We start from the raw sequence: 23,575 nt of genomic DNA, 5'->3' as shown, positions 1-23,575 counted from the left end.
GCTGAAGTACTCTGGGCATTTGAAACAAACAGTTTATACAGTGGGATACTAGTTACCTGTTGAAGAAACTGAATACAAGGTGTTTTTTTTTCCCCTTAGAAATCAATAAGTAAAGACAACTTAATGGAGCTGAAGGGATCTGTAAGTATAGCTATATATGAGTTTTGAGAAGCTGGTCATAGCAGACTCTAATAGCTCAATTTACTGGGAAGTGGGGTGGGATAGACCTAGACAAAGGATGTTGGAATCCTCAAAAGCCTTTGATAGGTACACTATACCCATCCAGCTATAATCTTTGCATGCTTGCCAATTATCTCCACAAACTCTAACCCTCAGTGGACATATCTTTTATTATGTTGTCTTTCCTTGAATCAACGTCAAGCTTTAGCATATACAAAATGTTGCATAATTTAACTGTAGATACCAAACTGAAGAATTTGAATGAATGGGAGAGGAGGAAAATCCGGAATGGTATACAGCACAGATAAATAAGCTGTGCTTATTTATTTCCACGATTTCAGAGATAAGAGACACCCAATGCAATGATTAGGCAGCAATTTAAAATGAAGGACAGATTTTTCCTTTTTTTTTTTTTTTTTTGTGTGTGTGTGTGTGTTCTTCTGTACACCATTTAATTGTGGAAACAATTGACAGATGTTTTGGGTGGTGAAAGGATAAACAGTTCAAGAAGCTGTTAGATTTGCAGAGGATATACCTATTTAGGGAAGCCTGTATGCTAAGGAGTTAGTCTAAAGCTGATAGACTTCAGAAGGTGTTATAATAGAAATACTCTTTTAAACTTTCTGGTTCTTGTAAGCCTATTCCTGTAGTTTGCTGCTATCAGAGAAAAGATGTGGGCTAATTGAATATTTAGCTTCATTTGTTATGACTATCCTTAAGTTTCACGTGACTTGGCAGTTCAGAGCAGCTACACCCCTAATTCTTTCATTGCTGTCTCCCTCCAATTCTATTGGGGTTTTAGCTCTGTGCCACAGAAAGGAATCTTTTATCTGTGTTTTGCCTTTAATTAATTGGCTGAGGTTCCCACTTCTCTCCCAAGAGCCATTTGTGACCACGTTTGGAGAAGAACTTGCTTAATAGTTTCGAAACCTGTTTTTACATACAATTTTCATCTTTTCTTTCTATGAGGAATTCCTTCCGGGTACAGTATTTATCATTCAGGTTTGCATGTGATTGAGAATGCACTTCATTAGTTGCATGTGTCTTTATCTGCAGGCTAATGGAGGCTTGGTGTATATCACCAGAACTGCTTGTTAGAATGGAGATCTTTTAGAGCCTAAGGTGGAACTATACATGACACATGCTTCTGTTATATCATTCAGGCTTGCTAAAAAGGATATTATTTATAATCTTCTTTTTCCTTTTCCTCCTTTTTTTTTTTTCCAATTTCTGGCATGATGGGCCCAGAGTAACTGCTGTTAGTGCTGAATGTGACAGAAAGCTGAGCAGGCAATCTGGGACTCATGTTCAGTGCTCCAAGATGCCTTGTGACTGTATGAAATGTGTGTCAAGCATCCAGGCTGTCTCTGGTTACTTTCAGTGCTTTCTAACATGAAGTTCTACCCCTATTCTGGGATCTTGCAGTACCAGAGAGACAAACTGTGTGATACAAAAGTCGCAGACTCCATCACTTTCACACAACATGTCTTTCATGTACGCGATCAGTCAGTTTATTAGAAGTGACATTACAGATGTCAGGCTTTCAGCAAAGCTTTCTTTTAACTGTGCCAAGGAATAGTGTTTGTCAAGCATTACTTCATGTTTGCTTTTAAAAGTTATGTTCATCATCAAACATAGTTGAATTATAATGAGAAATTCAAATGATGACAGGAAGCATAAATCTCAGTTTGCGGAATGATGAATGAAAATACCTTTTAATGTCAGTATCTTATATAAATGAGTAAGGAGACAAGCAGGATGATGGTTTGTAAGCTTGATGCTAGACATCATGCTAGGAGTTACTAGGACCTGTCAAGTCTCATGCACAAACCGTGTACATCCAGGTTTACTAAAAAAATACTGAATCCAAGAGGGGCTGCAATGTATTGAAAGTGTGTCTGAATACCTGTACGCTTTTGTTCTTCATGTCAAATATTGTGGTACAGCCTTGACAGGAAAAGCGCGTGCACTTTTTCATTGCACGTGTTGCATTTCTTGTTCTACAGCAAATGGAAGAGGTGGCAAAAATAACTCTATTGGAAAGAAGTGTGCATAGCTTAGAAATGCTGTTCTCAGACAGTAATAAACTGAGAGTCAGGTGGGCTTCTGTGTGCCTCTGAACTGCGGTGGTGCATTGCAAATCGGGAACCAGCATAACTGGCTGGAGGGTCTGATTGCTTCTATGCTTCTGATGAACTTTGATTCTGAAATACTAGCAATATTTTAAAGGATTGATAACCAGCTATTACTGATATTTTCTGGTCATCCTGTGTTGGGGTTTCTTTGAGCATTTGAGAAATGAAGTCTTTGCAGTGACAGTATATGAAGAGGGGGAGAAAACCTTAGAATTCAGTTTAGTATAGAAACAGAAATAAAGAAATGCCATTGTTATAACAATGTTGTTATATCACAGTATTGTATGGCAAAATGAGGTTGTTTGAATTCCTTAATTGAATTTTTCATACCTATCATATTTGGATTCTTTCCAAACATAAGCTTAGCTTGGCTTCTTGCATGCTGGAAGATTAAAACATGGCAACATTGGATTTATTTCTTTTGTCATTCTGAAGGTATTGTGAACAGATTGATTTTTATTTAGTTTTTGCAACCCTTCTCCCATTTTGGGTTGTTTATGAGAGAAATGTGCATCTCTAAATACTACTGCTTATATGTGGTAAAGCCTTTCAAATATGTTGCTGAAGTGGTTAGCCATTTAGTGGAGTGGTACCCTGTTATGCTCATGTACATGCAGTCCTGCCTGTCCTTAGTTGCTCTGCCTTGCTCAGTGTGGTGTTTGAGAGGTGTCTTGCGAGTTCTCAGTTTTTTGTCTGGAATATATAACTGCACAGGATAGACTGTTCAGTAAGTCATTACTGGCCCATTTCTCGAGGTGATAATTACTGAATAATGTTGTTCCCTCTTTGAGATGTATAAAATTGGATACAAACAAGACACAGGTTTTATACTGCCTGCCTACATTTTATAAAAGTACTCTGAGCTGTGAATAGGGATGACTGAAACACAGCCAGGAAAACTTTATTTGATATTTGGATGAATGCCATAAATAGGATTCAGCTAACACTTGCCTTTGTCAGTTGCTGAAACTCAACTTTAAAAGGATTATTTCGCAACCCAAGCCTGCTGTGCAGAATCCTGAATATTGAGATTAACAGCTTTCCCGTAGGTTACTGGAATAGAGCAGTAACTGATTTTTGTTCAGGTATGAATTGCTTTCAACCTTTCCTTTTTGCTACTAGCATTTTTGGTACTAATACTTGTGATTTAAAAAAAAATAATCACGAAACAACTCTTAGCTTTATTTTTTTACTTTTAATTACAAGAAATGATATTACAGTTGTGATAAAATTTTTTATAGCCTTGTTTAATAATATATTACTTGTCATCTTTTTATAAAATAGAATTGGCTGTCTTTCAGCAAACTGTTCTGTCTTCTTCAGTAGCATACTGTTATGTGCATTTCAGTGTTGGAGCAGCAGCATTTGCAGGTAAGACCTGAATTTTTCAGTGTCCTGTGCTACATCATCAACACTGAGTGCTCAGATCCTCTGGTGGTTCTTCGCAGTGGAGCTATACCAACATAAACTTTTTAATCATAAAATTTTCAACTGCAGGCAAACCCATGGCATCTGCCTCTTCCTGTCCCTGTGTGCTCATGAATTGTGTTGATTTAGGGTTTGCTGCTTTTGTCTGAAGCCAGAGGGAACTAGAAGGAAGATTTTCTGTTTGGCTGCGTAAAGCATCCTTGTATACACTTCCGTTTCTTTGGAAACCTGCTGCTGTTGCTGCAGCAGCAGCATAGCTCTGCCAGTACTGACAATGACAGGAGCACTGGCGGGAAGATTTGCTTCCAGTCTTTTACTGCTTTACATCTACGTATACTCTGAATACAGCATGGCAGATAAAGAGGGAGGGAATGGTAGTCCGTAGTTTGTTTCCACTGTCCTTAGAGGTGCTGCTGAAATGAAAGCACCAGTACAATGTCAGGAAGCATTCCAGGTGTCTTCTGACATACCTTCATTTGAGAGCTGTGTGAAAAATAGTGCTCCAGGTAATGTTGGGGAATTTATTCAGAATATGTTAATATCCACAGGAACAGAAGAAAGTGGTCTTTATATATTTTAGGTTACACTGTCAATTTGACCTGAGTCCAGTGTCCAATCAAATTATTCTGAGACATACTTGAAGACATGAAATAAAACCTTTGATTTAATAAGTGTTACCTAGTGGATTGGAGCACTGGGTGAAAGAAATTTGACTGTGCCCTGCTGCTGGCTGGAGAGCTTTGTGAGTTATGTTCTTCCTATGACTCAGTTTCTGCATTTGCAAAAGTAGGAGTGATCCATCTGACAGCTTTGTGAAGTGTTTTAAGGTGTCTGCAACAAGCGTATGGTGTCCTGTTCTTTTGCTCAGCTTCAGTAAGTGAAGCTTTTTCTTTGGCTTTTGCCATACAGTTATGCAACAAGTATTCTTATGATCTAGTGGTACTTGGCAGTGTTAGATTTACAATATGAATTGATAATAGTTTTATAGCTTATCTGATGGCTGAAAACAGTTCTTTTCTTGATTAGATTTCTGATTTCAAGGCACCATAGCTAAATGCACATGTTCTTGTGCACAGAAGCTACATACACACCACTTGTATGAGAGTGTATGTGATTTGCCCATTTTCCTGGGGTGTTAGACCCCTTGATTTACACCTGAAATGATGTCAAGGGTGTAGAGGTGTGTAAGGAACAGCATTTGGATGCTTTCATATGTCCAAAACGGAAGCTTTTCTGCTTTACTCTTCCATTTGGACGAATTTATTTCAAGTGGAAAGTATGTTAAGAGCTACTTTTGTTTATAGAATCATGCATCATTGCTGAAGAGACTTGGAAGAATTTCAGCTTGTGCTTTTGCATTAAATGGATGATTCCTGGTATTCCTACTCCTCTGCCTTTGTTCCATTGCTCCTGTGTCTATTTCTGCATTTCATAATCATATTGCCTTTGTTTGTCCCAGGAAAAGTCCTCAAGCCTTCCTGCAGAGGTAGCTCAAGGTGTGCTCTGCATTTTGTTCTGTGGCTGCAGGCATCACCTCAGCTTGGCCCATGCATGGGAGGGGAAACAGGCTCTTCCCAATTCACATTGTGCTAAGGAATTCAATTACATAAATTTTGTATAGCTCAATGTGACACAACTCTCCCTTCAGCAGAGCCTCCTTCTCTCAGGGCAGCTCTCAGACCTCTTGTATGTGCAGTGGCAGGTTTTTGCATCATTTGCCACTTGTGTGAATTCCTGTGCTTGAGGGAACAGGGAGCAAAGAGGGGAAAGTACACGTATAATTTTTATTTTATTTTATTATTTCATTTTCCCTTGTGGTGGTGGTGGTGAGGAATATTCTGCAGGTCTGGCATAATGAAATAGAAGTCTGCAGCAGGCTCAGACTTCACTCCTGTTCCAGTCCTGGGAAAAGCAGGCTGGGAGGTGATGGCTGGAACACTTGGGGGCCTGCCACCTTGTGGGGATCTGCCAGTCGCCATGGTCAAACCCTTGCACCTTCCAGAGCTTTGTGTGAAGCACAGCATGCCCCCTTCTGCGATTCTTAATCTAAGTTTTAGAAGAATCATGTGAAATAATGGGGCAGGAGAGTGAAAAGTAGAGCTTCAGAATACAGAGTTTCACCCAGTTTCATTGTGAGGCTTGTAACTTGTAGTCTTGAAGCTTCAGCTCAAGGAGCCATGTCATTCAAAACATGAATCATGTATTTAGTGAATGTCCCAAGCTGTTTGAACATGAAAAGGATCTAAAATGATACTTTAAGAAACAGTAGTCTTCCAGATGAAACTCCTTTTTCTGTAGATAAAGAGATAATTTATGCCTTTTTAATATTTGGGATTTGTGGTGACCAGTGTTCTTCAATAAAAGAATGTATGAGCAGCATCAACTAACTATGCACCTGTAGTTTTACATTAAATGTTATGGCCATTGTCATTTAATCAGTCTGGGATTAAATTAAATCCATGAGCCAGTTAAAAAAAAAAAACCCACACCAAAGCAAAGAAACAAACAAAAAAGCCCAACCAAAACTCCCCCAGAAACCCAAACCACCCCCACAAAAAAAAAATCCCAACAAAAACCCCAGATGAAACAAACAAAAAACATCCCTAACCCCCCCCCCCCAAAAAAAAAAAAAACACCACAAAACAACAAAAAACTAGAATAACTGAAGACTGAAGATAGGCTTGGCAGTGCAAGTTTCTTGTCTTGTAGTACTGGGGGAAGCTGAGCTTTCCCAAAGTCGAGTCTTTACACGGTATTGTGTTCCTCTGAGCAATTAGGGATGTAAATCAAGTGCATTGCTCAGCATTTTGCACAAGGGCTCGTCAGAAGAATAATTCTCAAACCCAGTAGAACTGTTGGAGAGGAAAAGAGGGGATGGACATGTGGGTGGGTTTTGATTTTAGTTTTTATTTTCTTTCCTTATGCAGGTTGCCTTATTTAAAATGAGCGTCTTTTGAAGAAGTCCCTGAATCAGACTGATAAGTGCTGGTGGCTGGGCTTGTAATCCTGCACTCCACTATTTCATTCTTACATTTCTCTTTTTTTCTTTAATTTCAGAGGCATTGTCTCTGCAAAGACAGGAGTTCATGATAGTTTATAAACAGAATATACATATACTTCTAAATTTGTCTGTGTGTGTATATATATTAAAAAAGCTACCTGAGTACATATTTAATCTTGTGTTGTAATAGAAATATACTTTATCTGCAGATTTTCTTTTTGATTAGCAGTCCTATTCATTCAAAGAGTGTAGCTATCAAACACAATAAACAAATACTTTGAAGGTGCAGAAACACTGGGGTTTTTTTTATATATAAATTTTAGGAACTAGGTTAAGTGTAGCAAGAATCTGTGAAAGAATTAACCCTTTCCTCCTTGGTCCTAAATTAATTCCCTTGTATGGCTAGACAGGCCTGCTGTCTGCAACACCTTCCCAGCTCACAGTTAACTGCTTCTTCCTTCTTGTGGACAGTAGAGATCTTGGTGAGGTTATTTGGGGAGCAAGTCAAGATCCCTCAACTCAGTTTGTGGGAGGCTACTGGAGCTCCTGCCACTGGAGGTTGAAAGGTACCATGTCAGTCCCCCTGCTGGGGAGTAAATAGGTGGTTCAGTTCATGTCATGCATAACTTCTCTGCTTTAAAGTTGAAACTGAGTTCATGTTTATTCCTTCGAATGTTTCATATTTAAAAATGAAGAGTGATTATCTGTAGTGGCACACCAAATAAAATGCTATTTTTCCTCTTCAGAAGCACTTTTCCCCTGGAGTATTCAGCAGCAGTGGCATAAGGCAGTTGCTGTGTTCAGAGAGTATGATTTCTTTCCTGGACTGGCTTTTTCACTGAACTTTTATCTTGCTAAAAAGAATATTTTATGATTAAGAACACTTGGTCACATCTGGTACTTCTCAAATATGGTTGCTTTTCCAAGAATAGCATGCAAACATGAAATCAGAATTGCAAGCAGATGTTTGCTAATATGGCCATAGATAACCTTTCAGCTTCATGCTTAATTTTCACGATTAACCATCTGTAAAGAATGCAGATTAATAGAGAACAGAGATAATTTCTGTCAGTGTTAATATGTTAAGTTTACCATGTTGCGGATGTCGTACTTGTTACTATGAAATAGTATTATTTATTGTATAAAGTTGTCAGCTGCTGTTTTCAGAGGAATGACCTTTTGTTACTGCTTTTTTACAACCTGGAAATGCTTGCTTTTTTATTTAAAAGAACACAAGATGACTGTTTGGGTCAACAAGGTTGCTAATTATAGCTGAATTCTTCCACCCATCTATATATGATTTGTCAGAGTGCTGCAGAATGCAGGGAATTTCTGGCTTTTTGTTTGTCTTTGCATTTTCAGTGAGCTTGGTGTGGCTTTTGAAGCAGGGCTGGTAAAGGTGGAATATTGGTTCCATTGACTGCTGGCTTTGAGGAAGCACGTTTAAGCTTATTTAAAAAAAAACATATCTGTTCATAAGGCAAGCTGGAATCCTTTGGTGGTTCTTTTTATATTATTCCCCTTTTAAATTATATTTAGTTTTGGATAGTTCAGCTTACAAGTGTAGCTGACAGTAGTTTTCCTTTACTGAAAGGTCTGCCTGTCATTGCTGGGGTAAAAGACAAAGGCGTAAGTTGTACTGCCCACTGTCTGTGCCCTTCTGGAAGGGTCCTTGTCACAGTGGGACTGTAGTTGGTGGCAAAATGTAGTCAGATGTTGTCATAGGGAAGGCATGACCTAGGACAATGTCAGAAGTGTCCCTTAAGCAGAAGGAGCTGTGGTGTCTGGATGCTCTAAGCATGAGGCAACTGCCATCTGCTTTCTGCTGAGGTACTCAGTGTGTTGTGTCTTTAGTGCAGCTCTTGGTGGTGTTTTGAGAGTTCAGGATGGCAGTAACTACTTGTGCATCTGAAAAATAAGTGTTGGCAGAGGCAAGTTTGGAAAAGATGCAAACTACCAAATCTGCTTGCCCAAAGGGCACACTTTCTAAGGGAGAGGTGTGAAGTACATTGCTGTGGTGCAAGCTGGGCTGTGCTACCGGCTGGACCCTGCAAGCATCCTCCCCTGGCTCCAGAGAGCTGTGCTTGCTGGTGTTGCTGCACAGCTTAGCAGGACCAGTCAGTAAGGAGGGAGGGGGAGAAGGGAGCAATGAGTTAAGTGCTAAAACAGGTTCATGTGAGAAAATGACAAACCCACAGAAGGTGTTTTTGTTTGGTGGTGGTTTTTTTTTCTTTTTTAATTTTATTTTTTATTTTTTAAGTTTAGGAACTCTGAAACATCTTACTTGATGAGAATATTGACGTTCCTCCGAAACAGAGATGCATAATCATGGGAAACTACATCTCAGCATCCAAATTTTTATATAAAAGAACTGCTTGGGAAAAATACCACAGAGCTGAGAATTCATTAGAGCATTGCTTGCATTATAGTTGAAATACCTTCAAAGAGAAGCTAACAATTAAAATAAGTTCAGAAGCAGAAGAGCCTTGCAGGCATTACGGAAGGGGTGGGTAGAGGTTTATGTGTTAACAAAATATCCCCAGCTAGAATATTATTTTACATCCCTGTTCTCTAGTTATCTCCCTTGGTAATTTACAAATGGAAAATAAAATTTACAATTATAGCTGATTAGATATTATGAGTTCCCAACAAAGCATGTTTGTGTTCTGTATGCAATTATTACAGAGTTGCTGGGCACAACTTGGTAGTTGAATTTGAGTTATCTTTTGTGTTCAAGCAATTTAGCCACTTCTGGTTTTGTATGAAGAATGAACTGTGTTCCCCTGAAACTACAGCAGTCTTTGGATAAAGGATATTTTATATGATTTTTTTTTTTTAAACCAGTAATTATTTTCCAACTTTATAGTGAAAATTTAGCTGATTTAATCAAGTATATCCTATACAAAGGATTTTGATTATGCCAGTTGTGGTTGTGTAGACTGCAGTCGGATTTAAATAGGCGGTGTTGCCATTCTCAATTCAGAAAACATAAAGCCAGCAAACCTCTCTAGCTCCTCTTCCTTCTCCTGGCTCACTTACCTGTATGTATTCAAGTACATCAACCCTTTTAATCCTAAATGTGCATCTGTTGCTCTTATTAATGGCTTCTATGGGTTAATTCTGAAAAATGCCTCTTGTGCATCTGCATGGGGATGTTGGAGGCAATATCAAAGCATCTTTCCAGTGCTATGCTCTTTTGCTGGGAAACTGGAGCAAGGAGAGACAGAGGCACTTGGATTCTGCCATCTGCTTTTTGGGTAGCTTGAGACTCACTGACGCAGCCACAGTTTTCAGTTGTGACCACTGATTCCTTGCTTTTCAGCAGTGTTCTTAACACTATTTGTTTTGGAGTTTTGAGAGAGCATAGGCTGTGATTATCAACCTGCAAGACTTGTGAATATGGACTGTTGGCCTTAGGTTTGGGAAATGTCACTTAAGCTACTGTCAGATGCAAGTTAAAGGGCAAATTGCTTAACTGTATCTCAGCCTTCCAGTCGATTCACAGATTGTTTGGTGTAAATTTGATAATGCTCATTATTTCAGTGACCTTGAACCCACATCTCATTAATAACGTAGTTAATCTTCAAACTGACACTGTTATTCTTGAATGACTGGAAATAATGTTGTTGTTCTTTTTAGCTTTATTGCTTCTAGAGATAATGATTTATTTGTAATGTCTAAAAGTAACTTACAAATGGATGAAGCTTGCAAATAGGTATTGGTGAAATAAAGCTGAAAGTATTCCAAATGCTGGGAGCTCACTTTTTTTCAGGAATATGGCAACTCTGCCATGTGATGAAACACGGAAGGGCAGCTGATATTTTAAAAGTCAGATCGTCAGGTTGCTAACAGCTGCTGAATGGCATCACTACTGGGCTAAAAATGTTTGGGTTTGAGATCATTGCAATATTTTCTGGTATGTATAGCTGTTAAATTGCTCATACTTCCACTTTTAATTGCATTCTAACAAACAATGTTTTGGTTAGTCAACCTTGATGATGTGTTGCTTGCAGGGTTTTCAGCTGTGGCAATGCCGCAGATGTCTGTGGGAGGTTGTCAGTGCTGCTTTTGAAAGGGGCTTTAGCACATTCACTCTTGACTCGCATCTCTCCTGTTTTAGGTTTCCCGAAGCCTCAGTTTGCTGGCAGCTGCCGTGCTGTGATGCCCCGGCATGCCCCATGGCAGAGGTACCCGGCCACCCCGCTGGAGCGTGGCGCTCCCCTGTAGGGAACTGGGTAAGTGAAACCTTGTCCTCAGCATGTAAAACACTGCCTGCCCACATTGCTCCTGTGTTCAGACACAGTGGTAGCTGTGAAGAACCCAGTGACATGGGATGCTGTCATCAGCCCCTTCTTGCATGCCTTATCATGCTCTCCTGGCTTTGTGTACATTAGAAGAAGGTCTGCTGGATGGTGATGTGTGCATGAGTATTTTCTGTTCTTTCTGGTGTGCTTGGAAGACAGTTTCTTCAGGAGAGGTGGTTAGCTGTTGGATGGATGGGGAGGATATAGAGGCAGAGTTAGTAGTTCTTAGAGATGCTCACTAAGATATGAGTTGCCTCTTCATTGTCCCTGTTTTATACAAAAGGTAAGCATTGGTGTGGCTAAGGTAGGTTATAGAAGGTGCATCTGAAGCATCTTCTTGCTCCCCTCTTTTAAAAATAATTTTGTGGGAAGATATTGGGTTTTATTTCTGCCATGAACAGTGTTGATTTCCTTCACACACTATAAGCTCCGTAAAATCTTCCATATGTTGCTAAAATTTCTTAGGTGATGTTACCTGTTATGAAATAATTGCTATCTATGTGGTACACCAGTTGAATTATTTCCCTCTTACAAAACTGAGGTGTGGTGGATAGCTGGGACTTCCTGTATGATCCTCTAAGAAAGGTATTTGGCTGTTTTAGGTGCCTATATTGGAATCAGGCCATTCTTTGGTTCTATCAGTGTATAGATCAGTATGTCTGCTAGGGAGTCTTGCTGAGCAAACACTGCTTATGAACATCTTCGGGAATAAATCTAGATATTTGTGTGTCAGTGATTATGGGCTTAAGGTTAAGGGTCATCAGCTGTAGACAGGATTATGGACTTCTGGACTTGGATCCTTATCCTAACAGCCCTGGCAAGAAGATCCATGGGTCTAAGGGGAATCTCTAGGAATTAATCCAACTGGACTGGATGTCCAAGAGAGAGGATGGCTGAAGTACTGGTTGGCATCTGATAATTTGCTTTAACTGTATGTGCAGGCAGAAAGGAGAGATGTATCTTAAATAAAGTAATACTGTCTTTTGGTTTTGTACAATGAAGAGCAGTCTAGCTGAATCCTCTCGGACAGTCTGGGGACTGAATGCATGAGGCAGAGCTGCGAAGAAATTATCTTGTTTTATGTAGATAATGCAGACTGATGCTGGGGTAGTTCCTCAGAACTTTGATTTAACAAACTTGTATATTACTGATGGACTGATGCCCTTTGAATTTAATTTAGACTCTGACAAGAACGCATTTTGATTCTCTGAATTCCCTAAAGCCAAATACTGCATTTTTAGTCTACTACTGTAGTTGTTTTAAAAAGTGCTAGCTTATTTATGCAGTGACTGACATCCATTGTCAGTGTCTGAATTACGGGGGGAAGATACTGCTGATTTTGAAAATCGGTCAGAACCTCAGGAAATCATCTTTCAAAGTCATGCTGTTAATCAGTTATGTCTCACTTTGTCCCATTGTGGTGTTCAGAAGATGATTGAGAGGGAGAGGCTTTTCTGTCTAGAGACCCATTAATTTGGAGGACAGTCTGTTGAGTCTGCTGTCCTGCCTTCCCCTGGAATGGAGACTTCATAGGTGATAGGTCTGTGTGCATGACCAGGGCTAATACGGATCACTTTGGTAGATACTGATAACTGACCATGGCCTGTTTTTCTGCTGCCTGAGGGGTGGTGCGCTGGGGCAGCTGCTTTGGGAAGACTTGCAGCAGTGATGGGTGATTGCTGTTGCTGTGAAGCAATGTGAATTGTTGTCACTCATGTTGATGTGAAGCTGCTTGTGAAATCAGTGTCAGCAGAGCACCACCAACATACTCGTAACAGTCACTTTAACTTCTGATCATGTCCTGTTCAGGGAACAAACATGAGGACCATGGTTGCTCTTTGTCCTTGGAGGGATTGAGCTCTAACTTGCCTTTTGGGTAGATGGTGGCAGCAACTCCTGCTCTTCTTGAGATCTGATCAGTGGAGTTACCGTGTCACCAGGTTTCATGAGACTTAACCACTACTGTTAGCTCAAATGTTTGAAGTTGTTTCTGTTCATGCTTTGCATTCATTATTGGCTGCCTTCAGATAGACCGAGTTTCAGTTCTGAGGGGCAGCCTCTGAGCCTCTGCAAGGCACCTTGGCACCTTCTGTGAATCTGAAGTACTACTTTTTTTAAGTAGGTTTAGTACTTGGAAGTGACATCCCCTTTGGGATCTTGACATTAACTCGATCTGGGGGACAGGAAAACTTTGAAGTGGGGTTGGGAAGGTGGTGTCTCAATCTTCCTCTGTAAATCTGCTTAGTGCCACTCCAACCTTTGTATCTGCTTTAAGCATGTATTTTTCAGACTTTTTTTTAAACTCTTTCCCCAGTTGATAATTCGTTTAATTTGGAATAGGTCTTAAAAGTTAGAAATATAGATTAGAAATATACTTTATAGGTGTTTTTTAATGGTGCTTTTATGTATGAACACTTTCCAACAGTGGATTTGGGGGGGAGGGGGGGGTGTTGGTTGATTCACATACAGTAACTGGCATTCACTGCAGGTTGATTTTTGTTATGCAAATAACTTTTTTTAACAATTTGGTTATACCAAATGAAATAGGTCTATTTTAGGCAACCTGTCTCAAAATGGAAACAGTTATGCGGTGGGATTGTGCTGCAGCAGAGGGCTGTTCTAGAGCCTTGACCAAACCTGTGTGGATTCCCAGTGCTGAGCTGGAGTTTTGCTCCAGCCCAGTACAGCAATTTTTAGGAGTTGAAAAGAAGCCACTGCGGTAGCTGAGTATTGTGGTGGAGGCTGCTGAGCAGCTCAACCTTCATCAGCCTGTCACTACGGTACACTCCATTGCTCCCAGACTTACACTTCGAGAATCATCTAAAAAGGAGGAGGTTAAAGAGAATCTTGTGATTGTTTATTGTTATTTATTGCTTTTACCTGAGCCTTGGGCAACATGGTGTAGCGTGAGGCATCCCTGCCCCTGGCAGGGGGGTTAGAACTAGATGATGTTAAGGTCCTATCCAACCCAAACCATTCTATGATTCTATGGATATTCACTACATGTATTTGGCTAGTTGCGTTAAATGCTCATCACTTACTGAATTTGCACATTCAGAAGGCACTTTTGTTTTCACTGCTCTTTTTCCTGGGGGCAGTGAGGAGTTGTGTGTGCACGTGTTCCTGGGTCACATGGTATTTTCACTTCAGGTTTTCTTTCTGAGTCCTTATCTCTGTATATGTATTCATATTGGGTGTTTGTATTGCAAGTGCCTAACTTGGAAATGGGCTTTCATTGACATTATGCATAATGCACTTGCACCCTGCCTTTCCTGTGCCTGTGTGCATAAACAAAACAGTTGTACCTGATATAGGATTTTCACTTTCAGTTATTTGAATTAAGTCAGAATTCTTTTATGTTATAGATTTTTGCCTTTGCTGGTGTGCTGCTCTCAGGACTGTTTTATCTCCTTGATACTTTGTGTGTGTTTAGGGGAAGGCGGGTGGTTTTTGCATTTCTTCTCTGCTTTCACCTTTCTTTGATTCAAGGGGGAATATCCTAGTTATATGGCATTTCTCTATCAGCCCTTTCCTCCTTTTATTAATTTCCTTCCTTCCTTTTTGGGGTGACTGTAAATTTTGCCCATCCTGAGGTGGGGTACTTGTATTGCAGATACTCTCATGAAGTGACTGCATTGTATGGAAGGAATTTCATCCTCGACAAGTGCTCAATTTGTAAATCTTTTAAGCTCTACCCTACGGGGGGGGGGGGGGGGAAGAGTATATATGTGCTAACATATTTACTTGGTCAGTTTGTCTGGATTCCTTCTCAGACCTGGCAAGTCAAGAGACTTGGCATTGAGAGCATTTCCCTATCTTTGCAGCCATTTTTATTTTTGTATGTATATCTATTTTAATAAAATCTGTAAAATGATTCTTCTGAAGACTGCAAAGTCTTAAAAGAAACAGATGGTCTCTGAAAAACAAGTACAGCAAGATCCTTTTTACTTTGTTTTGTGCTCCAAGATGTAGCTGTTAAGAGCTCCTGGATCCTGACATGCTGGACATAGCTGTGATAAAAAGGGCCGATGTTCCTCCTTATCTTTTCCGTGCTGGAGCAGATTCATGTAGCACTCTAGACTTGGTTCTGTAGCCCTCAGCACTGCTCTAGTACCTTTTTGGTAAGAACATAAGGATATCTATTTTAATTGGAGACTTAAATTTATCAGCTCTCTGAGGTGGTAGATCCACCCACTTCTCCCAAGGTGATGGAAGTGCTTTGTCTTCCTATGAAATCCCAATAAAGAGACTGTCTACTATCATGTTGTCCTGAGAGGCTGGGCTCAGCGTTTGCTGTGAGCATGATTTGGGCAACATTAACACAATAAATGAGTCTTTTCTTTCTCCCTCAAAGCTGCCAGTTTTTAAGCACACCAGCTTATCTCTGGGTTTTATTTGGTTGTTTTTTCTGCTCTTAAGCTTTTCACCTACCTCTGGACCTGAGTTACTCCTACAGCTTTCTAGATTTCAGGAGGGCCTGGGGACCTGCCATGAAGCTGCTGATGGGTTCCTCTTTGCTGGCCACAGGCTGGTAATGGTCAGTAGCATCACTTAACCCCTGCTGGTGGTTGGGAGTCTTTCAGTTTTTGCCGTGAACTGGGCCATTGCTGAGGCATCTGCTGAAGCATCTATTTCGCCTTTTAATGTTGCAGGGGGAGATATTATTTATCAACTTTTTTCTTTATAATGACTGGTGGGGTGCAAGGAGTGGAATGAAGGCCTGTCAGTGCCACTTAAGTACAGGAAAGCATGTGGTGGAGCCAAGTGATGCACAGGCAGACACTGTATTGTAGAATGCAGCAAGTTAACACCCACAGAGGTTACTGACTGATTTCTTCTAAAATGAACATTTGGAATATCCCAGTGTTCAAAAGAGAAAAAAAGCTTCAGTGTTGGAATTTTGGATATGAGCCTTATAGCATGGGGAAAGTGTTACAGCAGTGAAGTTTGTCAGTGCTGTTCAAATACTTTTCTCTATACCACTTCTATTGCTGTCTTAATTCTAAATAAATTGCTCCTGTGATATAGAATCATGACTACTTTGGATGTGACTTGAGGAGAAATGTCTTCAATAGAGAGCTTCCTTCTGGCCTACTCTTTTTCTGTTAAATTAATCAAGGTTTAAAAAGAATGTGTGAAATACGGTCATAGCTTCAGAATGCAATGAAGTTCATGTGAATGTGGAACAACCAGCATGGCTGTGATAGAAAATACTTGTGTAAATTAAATGTATTTTCTTGGGTTTAGGATGGTCTGGGTTTTGGGTGGTCTTATTGAAAAAACAACCAAAACCCCAACCCTAAACAGGCAGCATCTAGATTGCACTGATTTTGAGGAATAGATTCTTATATTTATTCTCAGAGGAGATCATGGTTAGTAGGGACTTTGTCTTGAAAATTATTTTTAACATGATGCAAAATGCCTTGGCTTCTGCCACTTTTCCCTGCCTATATTATCTGTGATCTTTCATTCCTTTTATTAGTAAATGAGAAGGGAAAATGGGAATAACATCAGGAAGCAGATGAAGGCATGCTAAAGTGTACTATGGGAACAGTAAACGAAAGCATCTGCTTTTGGTTTTTTTTTGGAAATCAAGAAGCAACTGGAACAAAAAACCTGTTAGATTTTGGTTTTTTGCTTGGATTAAACTTCTGTATCTGCTGTCAGGCTTCCCCTTACTTCATGGAGTTTCTCCTTTCCTCTGTTTTTTTTTTTTTGTTCCTTTTCTTGAAACAGTCGCTTCATTGAAACCAAGACTGAAGCCTACAAAGGCTCCATAGTGAACTAACAATAAAGGACAGAGATTCCAAATGTTGTTAATCTGGTCTTGATTTTTCTGTAGCGTCTGTGCCTGGTTTGAGATATGGACGTGACCCTTCTTGGCAGTGCATGTTTGCGAGGCTGGCACGCTGGCTGCGGGGCATGGGAGGCGCTTGGTGAGGTCGGTGCCTGCAGCTGTACAGGCAGCACTTATTTGCTGTTAAGAAATTTATATAAACATGACATGTAGTTCACTGAAATATGTGCACAGATGGAATGAGTCTGCGGCATAACCTAGGGATGTAAACTAGAGGACTGTTTAGCATTTTGCTCAGTTATTTGTTCTTTGGCTCTTCTTCCTTTCATCCCCCGTTCACACACAGCTTAGGTTTCCTGTTATAGTGGATTGGGCAACGTGGGGCTCTTCAGATCCCTGAAGCTTTCCCTAACTCATGTGTGCGTCCCATTTTGGGGATCTGTGCATGCCTGGCAGGGGAGTTGTGGTGGGGCAGGGGGTGGTGGTTAATCACAGTCCCTGACAAGTAAGTAAAGTGCTGAGGCTGAGAGCAACGTAATGATGTTGGTTTGGAGCCAGGGTGCAAACCTGATACAGCCATGGTCAGGGATGAGGCTTCCAAATCCCACTATTCTCAGTGACACACTTCCCAACGCCTCCTTCCTCCTGAAGTATGTAGCAGAGTGCTCATGGCTAGTGGATGTATAATTTATGGCTGATCAAGGCTTGCCAACTTGGCAGCATGGTATTAGTGGGGACCCTTTTATTGTATTTTAGTGGTATCATGGAGGCTTGTTTGCTATTCCAAGCTTTTCACTTTGAAAAGGGTATTAAATATGAAATAAAAATGGAGAGGCTTTTAAAATATGAAATAATTTAAGCAAAAAACCATAAATCTATCTACCAACCTTTAAAGTTTTTATTCCTTAAATATTAAGGTCTAGAAGTCTTGAGGGTTTTTTTGTGAGCTTTTTAAAAGTAAGCATAGCTCTTCTGCGAACACCAGTCTTGGAGAACTAAGACTCTTTTGAGCCAGATGATATTGTGAGACTCTAGGGGGGAAAAATATGATGCTTATAACTCTGTAGATAGTCCGTTAAAGTACTCCCTCTGCTTCCACATCCCTTTATTCTGGGACATGAAAGAGAAACCTGAGCCAATACAGGATTACAGTAGGTTACAAGCCTGGAGCTGGACTATTTGTAGTTAAAGCATCAGAAACGTATTTTATAGCTTATTTTGGTTTAAAAATTTTATGCGTTTGGAAAACTCTCCCCCACGAGACTTCTTTCTTTCAAGTAATTAAAGCAAGACGGTAAGCTGCACAGACAATGAATTGTAAAAATTCATTGCTGGTACAAGAAGAATTTGAACCTCGTCCATCTGTCATCAAAAAAAAACAAAAGTCTTTCAAAAAGCAGATGGTCTTGTAACTAAAACAAATCTGGATTCTGGCAGGCAGGGTGAGAAATGTGTGCTGTGAGAACAGAGGAAACACTGCACTGGGAACCGTTCGTCTTGGTGGAGTGCTGTAGCGTGAATACGTCTGCTAATGCTGTTGCGCACAATAGTGATCATCAGAGGTCAAAATCAGTAGCTTAAATTCTATCTGCAGACTCACAAGAAATCAGTTTCATTTCTGAAGCAAGGCTTTTATGTGCTTTTTCTGCAAGGTGTCATCTCCTGAGAGGTATTTATGAGCATCTTAGGTGCAGCTTGTGAGTGTTAACAACAAGGGGTTCTACATAGAAAGGATTGAATACTAAAGTGGAAATCATCTCATTCAAGATAAAACTATATTTACAGTGATGTGTTTATGCACAAGTGTTTTCTGTTATGCATGCAGTCTAGCAAGACTCTTAAATTAACAACCCTATTAATAAATGATGCCAGCTCTCCATCATTTAATGGTACTTCAGGTGATATAAAAAAAACCCACAACCAAACTTGCTATAAGCCTATTTCTGTCTATTACTCTTCTGTGTGTTTTACCTAGGTGAAGTTGTAACTGTCTGACTTTATTCGGGACTCATTCTCTCAGAATCCCAAGAGTCATTGAATCAGCTTCATCAAATTAATTAGTTGCAGTGGATAAGTAAAACTCGATGCTACTTACATGCTTGGTACAGATACAGTAATCTATGGCTGATAATTGAAATTGCTAGGGGTTCTGTGTACCTCTTGCATGCAGCTTGGACGTGAGTAGCCCAACACACTATTTAAAACATTCTTGTAATGTTTGTTCACTCAAAATCACATTGAGCCTTCTTTCAGTCAGCAGAATTTCTCTCTGGGGTTATTCTAGTAACTTCATCTACAGCTAGCACCTTTTTCAATGGTATGTAGTAAGAAACTCAAATACAGCTGAAAAATATTGTATCTAGCTCAGAGACATCCCAATGTATAGCTGCAAAATCATTAAGTACTTCAGGTCCTATCTTAGGTTCATCCTCTGTTTAAAAACAGATTAGAAATCTGAAGAACTATTTTGATAACAATTGCTACCTCCTTATGTTCCAAAAAGCAGGAAGATGATGGTGGACAGGAAGGTCATTAGCATCATATGGAGTCTTGCAGCTGGGAGCCTCCTTTCTGCTGTGCAGTGCTGGTTTGTACTGCTATCTGAGACAGAAAGCAGGGGCATGCTATGTGCAGTGCCTTGGGATGAGTTTTATGCCCAAAGAGGCAGCACTTGCTATGCAAACACAAGAAAAGACAAACAAAAATCTTTTGCCTGATTGGTGAATATGTAGTTTGGTTTAAGTGAGCCATCCTACTTCACCACCACCATTATGTTAGTACTTTTTTTTTAGTGTTGTTCTGTCTCCCACATGGATGCAAAATAAATTAGGAAAAAAGAAAAATAATTTTATAGTCACATCAAACAGCTTTAAAACTGCCCACTCTGGTAACTCTCTCTTCTGTCTCTTTAGTCGAACGATCTAGACCAGAAGATGTGAAAAACCTTGAAATAGCGCTGCGTGTGTAGGAAAGCTTCTTCCAGAGCCCATCAATCTTTTTCATTATATCCAGGAACCTGAGAACAGTAAGAACCCTTGCAGTCTTCATCTCATGCATATCCAACATTATATCTTATGTGAATCTTAAAGTATGAGAGCTTTTAGTCTCACTAAAATATATGAATAAAGATGTGAATATTGGTGTGGGCTATTTTTCTGAAGCATTGGTGATACTGTTCCACAGCTATTGTACTGATGTGCTTTAAAAATAATTCATTTTACTGCATGTCATTACATTTCACTGACCTGAAGACAGAGAATGTCTTTGGCTTGATTTGTAAAATATTAGAAGGAAGAGATTCAGTTTCAAATCCATTCTCTGTCCTTGTCACAGAAGAGCTTGAACTGTGGTTTCTCACCTTGGGAAAGTTCGTGAAGAGCTGGGCTAGAGGGTCTCACTTGATGATGCATCCTTTGGCATCAGTAGCTGCTCTGCTCCAGGAGTTGGGCTGTGATCAGTGGGGCACTACCTGGAACAAGAGGCCTCCCTGTCCCATCCCTTGTCGTAGTGGGGGTACATATGTGCTAATGCAGTGGCCTGGGGAAAGGGGAGTCTGTATCCTGGACACTCGGTACCCTGTAGCACACTCCACAAGGACAGGTGCTATGTGCTCAGGATCCCCCAATGATGGGAAGGAATTGTGTGCATGTGAATATTCACACTGCACAGCTCTTATGATTGGCAGCAAAAAGAACAAGTCAGTGCCTCCTTTTCCTGTAAGCTATGGGCTTGCACACAAGTGAAATGTCGGCGAGTGCAGTGGTCCGGAGCTCAGCCCTCTGCCCTGGTTGGAGTGGTGCCCAGCTGCTCCCTCTCCTCTGTGTCAGGACCTGGGTGCACAGACCTTCATCTTCCAACTGAACCGTGTGCCAATGCCTGCTGTGGCTGTCCCACAGCAACATACCTTTTTTTGTATCAGAGGGAACACCCTAACTGTGGTTAAACATAATGTATTCTTTTTTTTTGATGAAATGCCATCTTGGAGGGTTCCTGAGTTTGTGTGTTGCTTTCTGTATGACATAGCTACCAAATAAAATTGCACCCAGAGTTCTTCAATTTTTATCAATGTTGAGGCACAGTGTGGCATGAGTTTGTGTGTGTATATGTTAGCATATATTCAGTTTTGCTTATTATCTGTTTCATTGTTTCAATATTACATTTGTTTAAATATTTAGTCTTATTTAAAATTAATCTTGCTCCTCTTTGGGATTGTTGTACATGTTGAGCTGCTGTGCTGTTTCTCATAACAATTCTTTGGTTCTACATAGTAAGCAGAAGAGTCACAGCTGTCCAGGTTAGTCATCACTGCTGTAGTGCTATCCATGGTCAGTTGTGTAACAAATGCATGTTGGGTTTTGTTGAGGACACAATAATTTGAAAGGCTTGGCTTCCACCAGGATAGAATAGCTTCCTCCATCTCCTTTGGCTTCACTGCTAACAAATCAAAGCAAAGTGCTGTTGGCTGTGGGAGGACTGTAGGGTATAAAGACAGCTGAGCCTCACAATGCTGCTGCAGAATGCAGAGATCAACCCCAGGCAGGAGCTGTAATGCTGGCATTGGCCTCACTTGCCAGACATGGACCCTCATCCTTTAGTCACATCCTTGGCATGCTGTTGACAGTGTTTATGCTGAGTAGTGAAGCTACTGAATCCAGAGAGTGTGGGTGCTGTGATTTGAAAAATGTACCTCTAGTTTTGTGCCAATCCAGTCTGCTGGTGTAAGTACTGCTGTAAGAAGTTATTTTATTTCCATACAGCTCCAGGAATGCCTTTAGATCATGTTTCAATGTTGTTGTTTTGGTTTGGTTTTTTTTTTCCTTTTTTTGTGGTCAATGAAAATGTGCTGGTTTTGTCAAAACTAATTTATTCAGATCTGCTAATGGATTCAGGAAGAAAATGAATTTCACAATTCTGTGCATCTCTTTGGGTCTTGCTGCTCAGACAGATTTATCAAAGAGTTTGAACCCAGCTCCCCATCTGTAGTCATTCACACCTCTCAAGGGTGCCTTTGTCAGGCTGTTGAGGCAGTAATTTCTTGAACATATTAGTGGAAAAATAGTGTTTGAAGGGAAGATCAGGTTTAGTCTTGACATAGGAATCGTGAAGGAAGGAAAAGGGTAGAAATTCACAGGCGTTTTTCTGTCATAAATTTCTGTAAAGTTCTTGAAGGAAAAGGAGTTCTGGGTCATGTTTAGAGGTGGGTGTTTTCTTTTTTAAAAGGAGCAAATTGAAATATTTTAAAAAATCAGTAAAAAGGCATTTGAGGACCACAGCCACTGAAGGATCATATCTTTCATTTTAATTTCTCCATAACACACATTATATTTAAGATCTTTCTATGGTAAGGGGTCTTTGATGTATCCAAGGGCAATTTATAGCTACTAAGTAAATAATATTTTTCAGAATGGTGGTACTTAGAAATTTTACATCTCTAATGTGTTTTATAAGGATACCGGTGTGGTAAGTATTCAGTGTAAGTTAAATTATGGGTTGGGGAATCAGATCCTGCATTAGCAAGCCAAAATTTTCAAGCTCATTCTTGGCTAAGACCCAGCCTTTCGTGCAAAAGGCAATTGAAATGGGGGGAAACAAAAACTGGTTGTCTTACAGCAATGGATTAAAATTATCCCATGCTGGTCTGGAAACTGTGTGGCCATGAGGGAAAGGGTGATAACTTCAGCCGACTTTAATGTGTCAGAAGTCATCCTGCACTCCCCTTTAATATTAGCTCTTGGAGAGCTGTGATTAAGTGTTCTCCCTCCTGATAACAGCTCACTGAAAAGTGGCTGACAGGTAGAAACAGCAGCCAAGCTGCTGCATGTTTTAGAAGGTGTTTGCTGATGCACCAGCATCCCTTGTCAGCACTACTGATAAGCTCTAAGGCAAACCACCACCCAGAATTTCTTTGGCAGCCCAGCAAACAGCCAGATGAATTGCGTTATGCACAATGTGCTAATTGCTACAAATTGGCTGCACTTGGTTGAGAGTGACAGGGTGACTGTATAGTGGGTTTTGTTGGGTTTTTTTTATAATCTAGTTCTTGCATACTTGTACCATTTTTGGTGTGAGAACAGGCATTTAGACTTCTTTTGTACATTGGCAGCAAAAGGGAATTTTTGTTAATGTCAATTAGCTACAATATAAAATTCAAAGCAATTTTATTTAAATTAATTGAAAAGTGCAGGAAAAAGTTCTGGATTACAAAATGAAAATCTTTTGTATTGCTGAAGGTTTTTTTTTAAACATTATAGTAAATATTTAATTTTCCTTTCTCAGACCTTGCAAAATCAGAAGTACCTTCTATCCAAAAAGCATCTGGCCTCCGAAAGCTCCCAATAGAGTGTCCGTTCTCATCCCTCAGATGACTGGGATACTTCTGTTTCTTCTCAACAGGCAGTGTGTGTTGGTTGGTTGTTTTTTATTTATTTATTTGTTTGTTTGTTTGGGGTTTTTTTGGTGTTTTTTTTTGTTTTTAATTTTCTACCCTTCTCTTTCCCCATCTGCATTAAAATATTTGTTTAACTGTTAGAGCTGTTCAAGCCCACAAGATGGGGGTATAAGGTATCAGTATACAGAAATGGGGAGGGGAGTGAATGTCCTGTGTGAAGGTATGCAGGACAATGAAGCCCTCCTATAGAAGGTGGGAGTTGAGGCACTGCTGAGCCACCTTGGGTGGTGGATGGAGATGCTGGGGTTTCCCTGACATGGAGGTTACCCGTGTGGCATCTGC

The 23,575-nt window shown here is 40.1% G+C and overlaps 1 protein-coding gene across 3 annotated transcripts in view; it reads left to right on the top strand.

The window, feature by feature from the left end:
* The window catches only part of KIAA1217 (KIAA1217 ortholog), a 371,859-nt gene that overhangs the window by 16,594 nt on the left and 331,690 nt on the right, over positions 1–23,575 (top strand). For all 3 annotated transcript variants that reach the window (XM_061351553.1, XM_061351543.1, XM_061351563.1), the window contains exon 2: positions 10,865–10,979. In XM_061351553.1, the coding sequence (XP_061207537.1) occupies positions 10,916–10,979 (64 nt within the window). In that variant the 5' untranslated portion in view covers positions 10,865–10,915. The remainder of the gene's footprint in view (positions 1–10,864; positions 10,980–23,575) is intronic.

Source organism: Neopsephotus bourkii, unplaced genomic scaffold, assembly GCF_033783945.1.
Source record: "Neopsephotus bourkii isolate Nb327-2 ecotype Australia unplaced genomic scaffold, CSIRO-AGI_Nbou_v1 NB_53, whole genome shotgun sequence".
In the NCBI taxonomy this organism is placed as follows: Eukaryota; Metazoa; Chordata; class Aves; order Psittaciformes; family Psittacidae; genus Neopsephotus; species Neopsephotus bourkii.
Note: the sequence above shows the minus strand (reverse complement) of the source record. Positions and strands in the feature narration are given on the sequence as shown.